Raw genomic sequence first — 12,896 nt, 5'->3', positions numbered from 1 at the left:
TTACCGACAGATTCCTTTCCTAAAGAGACCTTGAAACATTACTGTGAAGGTATTAACCATCACTGGGAGTGAAAGACTGATAGTTTGGATTGCTTCAAATGGGGTCTGTATTTACAAGCGATGCTAATGTGCATTGTACTTCAATGTCAGACAGGCTCCCCCTATTGTTTGTGTTTTGAGATGGAATGTGTATTGTGTTAAAGTCGGCCTGTCCCATTGTTAAATGTTAATGATCTCACATTGTTCTGTTCAGATGGTTAGATAATTAGTTTAGGTTAATTCGGTTTCTGTATACAATTTCATCTGCATATGTTAATGTAATCATTCAAGCCCTGACCTGTGTGTAGTAATTTGATGAGGAAGAGGATGTGCTCATGTGTGTATAAATGGAGTGTGTGTCTGTTTTTACCCCTTTATGAAGTCTCAACTCATGTTTGGGGGGGGAATATGCTACAAGGGATTGCTATGCTCTTCATACTCCCTTGGATAATCACTAAGCTCTTGTAAGAGCTTGTTCCTGCTTCACACTCTGAGGAAAGAGAGGTTCACCCACTGGAACCTGGAGCCTTGTCGTAGGTCCAGGGTGGGTAGGGGATGGTGAGACCCCAACCAAGCTGCGGCGGTTCGTGAGGTCTGAGGTGGTTATGGTGTCTGGTGGAGTGCTTGGAGCCCTCGGGAAGCACTAGGAGCATCCGTCAACAGAGGAACACAGTCAGGGTGTCGGTTGATCCGTTACATTACCCATTCAGGGAAGTCTCCAGATGTAGTTATACTGCCACAAAGCACTTGCCCTGTAATTCATTAGGAGTAGATACTCTTTAGAAATCTGTCTCATCATAGTTGGACAAATGGCGGATCTTGCAAAGATTCATGTACATGTTGGTAAGGTGTATATACATGTCATAATTCTGAAAAAACTGATGCAAGCATCTCTCTTGCCAAATGGTGGAGTATTAAGGGTAGAGAAGCTATCTGGAGAAGTTGGATAACTTTTGTCATTTTAGAATTATCTCAAAAAGGTGTGACACAATAATTACATGTTTGACAATTGTCAATCCCAGGGAGCAGGGCCCTGAAGGCTGCTGGAAGTCTGTATATATTCTGTGGGACACTGGGCTCGGGGTCTTTTCCTGCAGAGGATAAGTTCAGCTTGGAGGGCTGCTATTCTCCAGGGCAGTGCTGCCATGTGCTTGCTGTTAGTAAGGCCTCAGGTAGGCAACCTGAGGGCCCTGGATGCCGAAGCTACAGAGAGCTGACTGAGGGGTTGTCTGATGAAGATCTAGTCTGCTATCACTGGAGAAAGGTGTCGCCTGGATGTTGGAAGGAGGCAACCAACTGTCCCGGGAGAATTTTAAGAGTACAGAGTACTGTGGAAGATCTTAGAGACGTTTGGGCTGCTGCCACCCCTCTTGTGCTAAAGAATCAGCTGTGTGTTTGCTAAAGGGAACATTGGCTGGTGTCCTGAAGAGCTCAGTCTATCTAGTTCTCTGTGAGGGGACTCTACTTTTTGTGCTCTAAAGAAAGAAGCCTGCTTTTACCTACTTCTTTTGCAAACCAAGTCCACAGTTTGCTATATGCAAGGACTTCTGCTTCAGCCTTACAGAAAGGAGTTCACTGTCCTTAACCTGTACACAGTTTCTGTTTTTGGAGTACCCCCACTTAATTTCCCTCAACCCTATCCAAGTTCTTCAAAAATAAAAAATAAAACACAAAAACAACACCCTAGACTGGTTATTGAGGAAAAGTGTGGCGGAGATTGTGTGTCTGGCTGTTGTGCAATTTGCTGGGGAAGAACCTGGACAAAAGTCCAGTGGTTCCTATAGGAGTAAGCGCTACATGCTATAGCACCATATAGTAAAAGTGTTGCAAATACAAACTACTTACATTTTTTGAATGTTCCAGCATTACCAAATAAAAAGTGTAAGGGTTCTCATGAATTTAGCGCAGGGCTTCGCCTACATACATCACAAAAGTGTTGCAAATGCCCTCTCTGAGTATGGGTATGAGGGAACCATATGATTCTCCCCCCCCCCCCCCCCCCCCCGAATAATGCAGTGCTTAGGCCAGTGGCCAATTGTTAGGCCCAAACACTGTCACATTATTTAGGTGGTTGGTGGGGGAGGGGGGGTGACTTCATCACTTCCTGTAAGCGCCAGTACCATATTGTAGCTGGGTTCAAACACTGCAAAAAGTCCCTCAGTGCCTGTGCTAAAAAAATCACAGAGATTAAGAAGAGTAATTCACATTGATAATACAAAACACTGGTCTGACCTCTCGAAGTGAAAGCAGCTCATTTGTAACTGAGCCAGACATGCGGTCCTATTGGGTGTATGTTCTTGTACTTACAAAACTGTTTACAGTAAGTCATAGCAGCAAAGAGAGTTTCCCTTTGGTTCAGACCTATATAGCTTTGACATGCTGAGACTCGTAGGAGGCCACCAACAGAAAGAAAAATTCAGGTTTCTACAAATCTTTCTTCACAAATGAGCTATGCAGACCCCAGAATACACATTTCACAAAATTAGTAGTATTAGTTATATAACTATTTTAGAAATACCTTGGAAAAATACAGTTCTTTCACAGAAGGGTAAAGCTAGCCATACACCAGAAGAATTTTGTTCGAACATTTCTATTTTCAGAATTCAAATTTTCCTATACTTTAATGGAATCAAACTGATGATTTTTGGCTCTACTATAAAAACAATTAAGGGGGCAGGATGGAAAACTTCTTAACTGCTTCCCACCTGCCCACAATACATATATGGCGGGGTGGGAGCTTCATTGTTCTGAGCCGACGTACCCGTACGTCACTCACAACAAGTGCCCGCACGCGGTCCAATCCTGTGATGGCTGTGATCACAGGACGAGATCAGGATATGGGCGCTGTGATTGGCCCTCCCAATCACGTGATGGCAGGGTCCAATCACAGCCTTCATAGTGTAAACAGAGACATGGGGGAATTTGCAACCTCTGTGGCAGCTCTGTGTGTAAGGGATGATTTTACACACAGAGCTGTCACAGATCCCCACACATAGTAGGCCAAGCACCACTATCCCTGTCCCATGAACATCTGTCATTGTCCCTATCACATATTTACCAGTGCACAAAACATCTGTCATAGTGCCCCCATCACATCTGTACCAGTGCACAAAACATCTACAATAGTGTTCCATTGTGACATCAACATCTGTCAGTGTGAATGATCAACAGCTGTCATAGTGTACAAAAACATCTGTCAATGTACTAGTGTCCCACCAATAAATAAAACATTTAAAGTGCCCCCATCCCCCCGTACTCGCGTGCAAAGGCCAACGCACACTTTGGTCCCGTACGCATTCGTAAACAGTGATTGCGCCACACATGTGAGGTATCCCGGTGAACGTCAGAGTGAGCAATAATTCTAGCACCAGACCTCCTGTGTAACTCTAAACTGGTAACCAATAAATGCTTATAAAGTGTCGCCTATGGAGATTTTTAAAATACCACAGTTTGGTGCCATTTTACAAGCATGCGCAATTTTAAAGCGTGAAATGTTTGGTATCTATTTACCCGGCGCAACACCATATTTTATATTTTATCAAAAATGTGGATATTATATTGTCTCTGTGTGCATTGAAATTAATTCAAATGTATTTATGCGTTAGTGTGTAAAATTGCGTTAAAAAAAGGCTGCTCAAATACCGTGTGACATATAATCTTGCAAAACCCACTATTTTATTCTCTAGGGCCTCTGCTCCAAAAATGTATAATGTTTGGGGGTTCTAAGTAGTTTTCTAGCAAAAAAAAAGATTTTTACTTGTAAACAAAAAGTGTCAGAAGAAGGCCTGGTCTTAAAGTGGATGACGCCTAAATAATATGACGTTTTTGTGAAAAAAATTAATAATAATAATTTCTTAATTTTTCAATGAATTGTGGGAAAAAAATACAACTTCAAAAAACTTGCTATGCCTCTTACTAATAACTTTGGCCTGTCTACTTTTCAAAAAGAGGTAATTTGGGGAATATTTCTACTCTTTCCATAACTTGTAGACTCTATAACTTTCACACAGACCAAATAATATACACCGATTTGGGGGTTTTTTACCCAAAAAATGTAGCAGTATAACTTTTGGTAAAAATTTAAGAAAAATTCAAGAAAAACTACTTTTTTTTTTTGCAAAATTTTATAGCAGAAACTAAGAAAATTGCATTTTTTAGTCTTTTTTTTATTAGCAGTGGTAATTAAATACACCAAAATTAAAAAAAAAACCCAGTGGTAATTAAATACACCAAAAGAAAGCTATATTTGTGTGGAAAAGAAAATGATAAAAATTTCAGTTTGGTACAATATTGCATGAGTAATTCTCATTCAAAGCGCGACAGCACTGAAAGCTTAAAATAGGCCTGGGCAGGAAGGGGATGAAAATGGGCAGTATTTTTAGGTGGATAAACAAACAAAATTCTAACAGTGAAATTCTATTTATTCCTTTTTTGAATGTTAAAAGCAAATAAAATTTTTAAGTACTTTTGAACAGAATTCATTAAGTCTCTGATGGCATTATCAAAAGCATTGAAGAGAATTTTGTACAAACGTTTGTCAATCTACCAGCTTAAAAGAATAGAATGGATAGGTGTAAAGGTCAAAGAGAGATTATCCAAACAAAGGTGGAATCGTACCAGATTTAGTGTTTTGATTGGTAGGTTACCAAATTCACAGATGTTACATATTCTATTGTGTGCCAAGTTCAGATGTGTCAGACTGGTGCATTTCTCCAAGCCAGTTATTTCCTGGATATTATTATCTGTACAGAACAAGTAATCAAGGAAACAATGTTCATTGTATTGAGAACAAAAAAAAGTCTAAGAAAAATCAGGAAGCGTAAGAGTTGGATTGCAATTTGATATAATGTGATATGCACAAATCTATGACAAATCACCCAAAGTAATAATACTTTTTTTTTTTTCAGTTTAAAGCAATCCCTACCTTTGCCTATACAGAGCAAAGTGAAAAGGTCACTTAAAGCTGAATTCTAGGCATCCATGACAATTTTCTTTTTAAATACAAGCAGTGTAAGTATTTGACTTTGACCAGGTATCAGCCTCCTACAGTCACTTCATAGCAGAGATGGAGGGTGAGAAATGGAAACATTACAAGGAGCCAATTAGTTAATATGCTGACAAGAAGCATGCTGATAGAGACAAGCTCATTGCCGCGTTACGTCCCCTTTTACTGTCCAGTCACAGGGTGGGTCCAGGATGACCCAGAGCTCAGAGGAAGATGGCTGAGTTGTGCCGGTCATCTGACTCAGGACATTTAACAGAAGAGTTTTGTTCTGAGTGAGAAATATCTAAAATGACAAAATATTCCAGCAAAAGTTGGTTGTCACTATCTTTAATGGGCTATTTTATTTGTGCCAGGAGTTACATTTTAAATAGTTTCCTTCCCAACAGCATTTAGTCACCTTTGATTGCTGCCCCACTGCTCCCAATCTCCATCCGGACTAGGGAAAGCAAGCCCTAAATAAGCTTCAAAACAACTTCTAGGATCTTACACAGGGCTACGAACTTCTTCTCCAACCCTATGTGACTTTTCTGAGCCAATCGTGAGGCACCTAGCACAACCCCATGGAAGAGGAGGAATGAGTCACATGCTTACTAATAGTTGGAACAAAGGGGGGAGGTAAGGTTCACATGAAAAATATTTAATGTTTTTAAGCATGGCAAAGATGCAAGTATGAAATACTGTTAACATGTAAAATATTCAGCAGTTCCATATTTTATAGTTATTATTGATTCATTTCGTTCTTAGATATCTGCTTTAAAGGTGCATTTAAAGGTTACCTTTTATTCACACGATTTAAAATCTTTTTAAAGAAAGAGTTTTCTAAAACTGCTCAAGCAGTTTGTCCTAGACCATGGCACTTCTGCTGGACTGTAAAAATAGTGTCTACAATAAAACTGACCCCGAATCTTTTATTCTGCCAAAATCTGCCTACAAGGGAAGTAGGGCTCTTTTGGCCCTACTTCTCCTGTAGGTCACAGGAGTGCACTTCATTCTGCACTCCTGTGAACCATTTTCAGCCAACAGCAGGCTAGAGTTCCTCAGCTGGCCCAAGTGCTGGATTGATCTGACTTTAATGTTGGGATTCACCCAGTTGCTTGGACCAGCAGCTGGCTCAGTCTATCAACGAGTCGCTGGGAGACTGAGTCAGCTGCTCCCACCCCCACCACAGGCAGTGTAGAGAGCTGGTGATTGACAGTCACCAGCTCTCTGCTCAGTGAAGACTGAAAAGTGAGTGATTAGTGGTCTTTGATCTCTCCACTGATGTGAATGTTTTTTTTTTTTTTTCAATTCCCATACATCTCTTTTAATCTGATATACATTTTACAAGGTTTCACTAAGCAAAGGATACTGTTTAGTAAGATTGTTGTCAGAGCCTTGTGAGCAGATAAATCCTTCATGTCAGTTATCTGATTAAATGATAGATTGACAACCTGGAAAAAAAAAGGAATACATTTCTACACTGAGTGTATGATTGCATGCAGTTTACTGTATATACAAGAAAGAAAAGGTTCAGAGCCTCTTCACAAACTTCAGATTTCAAAACGACCATCCTGAATATTTTGCTGACTGAATTCCATTTCTGTTACAAACCTCAAAGAACCCTACAAATGATATCAGTCAGAAGGTATTTTAAAGGATCAACAACCAATATAATATTTAATATGCAAAATGGGTAATAATGTACATGTAGTAAATTCAGATGATCCATTCAATTTTAAACACATACTTTAAAAGAAAACAAAATTAGCAGCAGAACAAAATAAAGTAATGAATCATAACTTACAACCAGCCAAAAGAACCGAAAAAGGACTTGTTTCACATAAAACACCGCCAATTTAGCTCAGTTCCAGATGACACCTTTGTTTTGGACAGAGTCGTGAAGGCTTAAAACCAATGTTAACCTCTGTTAACACTATTGGGATCTCCTTTTGGGGGATTTCTACTTCTGTCCTGTATATTTATTGGGTGTCAGTTAAAAAATGAATAGTAATTCCCATCAATTGGCAGCAAAACAAACATTCTGCAGAGCCTCTGTTGAAATGTTATTGCCATCTAGTTATTATTATGATTAATATTATACAGGATTTATATAGCGCCAACAGTTTGTGCAGCGCTTAACAAAATGAAGGCAGACATTACAGTTACAATACAATTTGGAACAAAAGGAATCACAGGGCCCTGCTCGTTAGAGCTTGTTCCCTTGGTGCAAGACAGAAAACAGAATTGAAAACCTTTTCAGCATATAACTAAAAAGAAAGTTAATGACTGATGCTGGCCTCTAAACCTGGTCAAAAATGGATCAAAGTTCAGCTGGTTCAGCAGGGACTAGCCAATTTCGATTTGTTTTTTTTCAAAATCCTTATTGAATTTTCACAATTGTACAACAAATGTTATTGTCTAGAAAGAAAATCCAGATAAGAAAACCAAACGTTATGTTTTTTATAATATTATAAAAAAAATAAACCGCAAAAACAAGATAGAAAGCAATCATAAGACTTGACTTTGTCATGTCCAAAAGACAATAGCCAACCATGTTACTATTCAGTTTGTTTATCTGAACTTCCAACAAAACTTTCAAAACCACAGGCCAAGGACCCTGTGTCTTAGTACGTTTTACTGACTCTGCCTGGGATAAGGACTAGCCGAATTTTGATCCATCTATGGCCATTCTAACTCAGCAGAAGTTGATCTGTTGATTGACTTCTATCGAACAGGAATGTTGGAAAACTTGACGATCAGCATCTACAGACACTGATCAGTGTATTCTGATAATGAAGGAGTCCTGCTGTCTGAATACAATGACACAGTGGGGAGGATTACTCCAGCCACCTTGTTTGCGTGGATGAGAAAATCAAGCCTAAGGCCCCATTTACAACTGAGCGATTTTTTTTTGCTTGAAGCTTGTAGCTCTAAAACGCTCAATAAGCCAAATCCTATTCATCTCAATGGCCCCTATTCCCATATGAACGTTCTGTCGTCTGAAGCAAAATTCCTGTCGCTAAAAAAAGTACATGAACTTCTTTTTGGCAGATTGCAAGTGTTTTTGGTCCCATAGACTTCAATAGAAATGCCTGACATGGGCGTTTTTACAAGCTTTTTGTCGCTCGTTTTCTGCTCTCTTCCCTTAATTTCCTCTCCCTATCCTCCCCCTAGTGCTTTCTATTGGCTAAACAAAAATGCTTTTAATACGCTTCTAAAACTCTTTAAAAACACTGTTAAAAAAGGTGCAAAAACGCTTAAAAAAACACCACCCAAAAAAATGCAAGTAAATTGCTAAGCTCAGGTGTGAATGGAGCCTTAGGGTACGTAACACATTTTAATATAGGCCACAGAACGTATGCATTGTTATGTTATTGTGAACTCACCTTCAGATTTCTAGGAGGATCAAAATCCAAAAAAGTACTCAGTCTGTTGTTGGAGGCATTCAGTTCAGTCAAGTAAGGCATATAACTGACACAGGATAAATCTGTAAGGCAATCAGAGTTGTAAGCATATTCTAAATCACAATTTTTCAAAACCTTTAGTATGTTGCTCAGAGGTTGGCGTTATTGCTTAGCATAGCATAGCATATGAAAAAAAAACAAGGAAGACTAAAGTGTAGATCATAGGGCACAGAATCGGTTGGATATTGCAAGAGTATTCTCAACATTTTACAAAATAAAGGCAATGCGTTCAATACAAGATGTTTCAGAGAGCTTATCACTCCTCTATAGAAAGTATTTTTGGCTGGTGTCTAAATATCATCCAGCAACAATCTAAGCCGTGTTTAAACATTTGATTGTTCACAGAGTTTTGCTGCATATGTGAAAGGTAGGTGCTATTTTTGCACCATGGATAAGACAACAGGAAATAGGACTGGCTTCATCACAATGATACTTCAATGGCACATTGTAAAATGTCACACTACATTTCGCTTAGGACCAGTTGCTATACATTGGTGTAAAATAAAATGTCATTAAAGGTGTGGACTTTTCATTGATAAAGACAATTGCTCTTATTACACATTATCCTGATAAAAGGGAAACTACATTTTTAAAAATATGTTTTAATCAGTTTTATTTTTACTATATGGTATATGTATTTTTGCATATAAACATTTATTACATAAGAGTTAATTCTAGACCAACCAGGGTGCCCAGAGGCACCTTGGTGTGCCTTCGGACTTCTTCAGGGGTGCCTTAGGAAAATGCCTAAAAATGTATCTCAATAATTGTATACAAGTTACACAAAACCAGTTTTCCATTATGCACATTATGACTTTCTAGACACTGGCATCCTAACAACCAATGATGTCATCAGTTGATAAGGAGGATGTCTGTCGCCTCCATACCCTCCTTGTTTGACCCTTCTCTGCCTCTCTCCCTCAGCACTGGGGTCACATTAGGTTTGGAGAGAAACTGAGGGAGAAGAAAAACATAGGAATACTAGTTAGTACCCGTGTGTAAAAGTGTGTTTGCTTTGGAAAAACAAATCACCTGTAACGTTGGGTGTCCTACGTTTGGATGTTGCTGCATTGAGTAAAACTATTAGAATAGTTTTTTACATTTTAGAATGGGGTGTCTCAGGACTGTCCATAATTTAAAAGGGTCCCTCGAGCTAGTCTATAATTTTAAAGGGTGCCTTGATTTAAAAAAGGTTGAGAAACACTGTTCTAGAGTACAAAGGTTTGCTAAAAAAAACACAGCATAGCAATAATCATATTCTTTCAGGTAGGCTGGATGTAAATGAAACCTCGGACAAAGCATTTAGATAAGAAATGTGTTGCTGCTTAACATATTCATGTTTGTGCATGTGCGTGTGTGTGTGTGTAAATTTCAGATTGGAGTATTGAGCTGTGTAAACTACAGGCTTTTTATCACAGGTGGTAAGAATTCCCAAAAAAGGGGAAGAGTCCAACATTCAATCTGCTAGAACAAAAGAAGAATACAAAGTACTAATCTGCAACACTTTAGGTTTATCAGTCGTAAAAAAAAAAAAAAAAAAAGAAATTATATAATATATATATATACATACACATACACACACACACACACACACAATTTAGGCCTCATGCACACTGAAGCTGTCAATCGCCCATTTTACAGGATTTAGATTTTTTTTTTCTGCCCCAAACAGCCCTGTATTTTTCATGATGAATATAAGACAAAAGGTAAAATGTTTTAGGGTAAAGGGTAAATAAAATTTTTTAGATGTTTTATATAACATGGCAAATTTTCACTTTTTTATATTTTATATGCATATGTTATATTTTAAAGTCTCATTTTGAAGTAGAACTAAACGGCAAAACTTTTTTTTTTACATTTTGGATAGAGTAAGGGAGGGTTATAGGCCCTGTAAGGTTTATTTTTGCCATCTGTGTCCCACTGGGTATATTTCCCTTTTCTTCCTATTCAATAGCCAAAATAGAAAGTGAGAGAAAATCCCTCTAAAGATAGCGAATCCCGGGTGTGTCACCAGAACTAGCATTTCCATTTTTTTTTTAAATTCAACACTATTCCTGGTCTGGGCACAACCCAGAATTTGGGATTTTTTTTTTTTTACTTTTACTTTCAATAATAACAGTACACGGGACATATAGAGAGGGTGAATCTCACTAATGGGGGCTATAAGCTGGGGAACAGGTAGCAGGTGCAAAGCTCCCTGGGATGAGCAGTCTTTCAGGCACAGATACCAAATCCAGTGTGGTAGTGACAAACAGTGTGGTGTTTATTGGTGCTATATACAAGTTTATATACAGGTGCTGTACAGTGCTTTAAGGAAAACAAGCAGGAATAATAATAATAAAGAAAGCCTAGCCGTGTCCGGCGCTTACTACACACAATGCAGTCCCTCACTAACACAGACTGAGCAAGCCTACAGCTTGTCAGCTTCCAAAGACACAAACCGGTAGTTTTACTGACCTTCCGCTCTCATAGACAAACGGTGTCTGTTTTCCCAGGCTGAGAGAGAGCTGCTGTCTGTCTCAGGTGAGTTTAAATTGGCCTGGGGAAGAGGACCAAGATCTGAACTGGATCATGGACCAGAGATCCCTAAAGGTATACGAGAGATGCCTGGGTGATGTATAAACCCCGAACAGGACTTTTCCTGGCCCTCTCTGGGACACTCTGCTACATATTCCCCCCCTCCTTGTTTCAACCCCAGGGTTGGAACACCTGTGGCCAACAGGAGTGAACACGGGACAGGGCATCTAAATTCCCCATCTCAACACCTGGCCTGTGTTTTACAGTGAAGGAGTAATCTTGTAGAGCCAAAAACCACCGGTTCACCCATCTATTAGTCTCCTTCTTTTGGGCCATCCATTTCAGAGGAGCATGGTCAGTTATCAAATCAAACATGCGCCCTAACAGATAGTACCTTAGCGCGTCCAAGGCCCACTTTATGGCTAAACATTCCCTTTCAATGACTGCATACTTTCTCTCGTGTTCATTAAGCTTTCTGCTCAGGTATACCACAGGGTGTTCTTCCCCATTGTGTACCTGTGACAATACGGCCCCAATACCTACATCAGACGCATCCGTCTGAACCAAGAAATCCTTTGAGAAATCAGGGGAGTACAACACTGGCTGTGCACAAAGAGCCTTCTTTAAAACTTGGAAAGACTCCTCTGCTATTGGGGACCATTTCACCATTACTGATTCTTTCCCTTTTGTAAGGTCGGTCAGTGGGGCAGCTAGAGTTGCAAAATTCGGGATAAACCTCCTATAGTACCCTGCAATCCCAAGAAAGGCTCTGACCTGCTTCTTGTTTGCAGGACGTGGCCATTCTTGGATGGCTTCTACTTTGTTTAACTGAGGTTTAATGACTCCACGACCAATAGTGTAGCCCAAATACCTGGCTTCTTCTAAACCAATGGCACATTTTTTTGGGTTTGCTGTAAAACCTTCCTTGAAGAGGGAATCCAGAACAGCCTGTACACGGGGCAAGTGAGACTCCCAGTCAGTGTTATGTACCATTATATCGTCCAGATAGGCAGCTGCATACTGTCGGGGAGGTCTTAGAGTCCTGTCCATGGCCCTCTGAAATGTCGCAGGGGCATTTTGCAACCCAAAGGGCATTTTTTTTATACTGAAATGAACCCTCTGGGGTAACAAATGCTGTCTTTTCTTTGGCGCTACCAGTCAGGGGTATTTGCCAATATCCTTTGGTCAAGTCTAAAGTAGTTAGATAGCGGGCTTTGCCAAGTCTGTCTATAAGTTCGTCCACTCTGGGCATTGGGTACGTGTCAAACTTTGTCACCGCATTGAGTTTTCTGAAGTCGTTACGATGGGGCTAGACCAGTCACTATTTGATTTCTCAATGACATCTAGCTCCAGCATCCTTTTTACTTCATCACTAATGTCCTTTCTCCTCGCTTCGGGAATTCGGCACGGTTTGAGCTTGACACGGACCCCAGGTTCAGTAACAATATCATGCTGAACTGCTGAAGTCGTACCAGGTAACTCTGAAGAATTTCTCTCTATTCCTTATCAGGAACTCTCTAGCTTCATGTTTTTGGGAATAAGACAGGGTGTCTGGAATCGTGACCTCAGAGACCAGAGGGGACTCAGTACCCTTAGATGTTACAGGGACGGACCTCGCAGTTAAGGCCAGCCTATCCTTCCAGGGCTTTAACAGATTAATATGGTAAATCTGCTCTGGCTTCCTTTTTCCTGGTTGATGCACTTTATAATTGACCTCCCCAACTCTTTCTAATACTTCGAAGGGACCCTGCCACTTAGCTAGGAACTTGCTCTCGACGTAGGAACTAACACCAGGACCCTGTCACCAGGTGAGAAGACATGGAGTCGGGCTCCCCTGTTGTATATTCTCTGTTGGGCTGCCTGGGCCTGCATTAAGTGTTCCTTTACCATAG

At 40.0% G+C, this 12,896-nt stretch overlaps 1 protein-coding gene across 1 annotated transcript in view; it reads right to left on the bottom strand.

The window, feature by feature from the left end:
• The window catches only part of LRGUK (leucine rich repeats and guanylate kinase domain containing), a 171,933-nt gene that overhangs the window by 127,460 nt on the left and 31,577 nt on the right, over positions 1–12,896 (bottom strand). The window contains exons 4-6 of the mRNA XM_082254330.1: positions 8,410–8,510; positions 6,393–6,474; positions 4,657–4,781 (exon numbers count right to left, since the gene is read on the bottom strand). Coding sequence (XP_082110456.1) covers positions 4,657–4,781; positions 6,393–6,474; positions 8,410–8,510 — 308 coding nt within the window. The remainder of the gene's footprint in view (positions 1–4,656; positions 4,782–6,392; positions 6,475–8,409; positions 8,511–12,896) is intronic.

Source organism: Pelophylax lessonae (genome assembly GCF_965119305.1).
Source record: "Pelophylax lessonae genome assembly, chromosome: 4".
Taxonomy (NCBI): Eukaryota; Metazoa; Chordata; class Amphibia; order Anura; family Ranidae; genus Pelophylax; species Pelophylax lessonae.
This window is presented reverse-complemented; position numbering and strand designations above follow the sequence as displayed.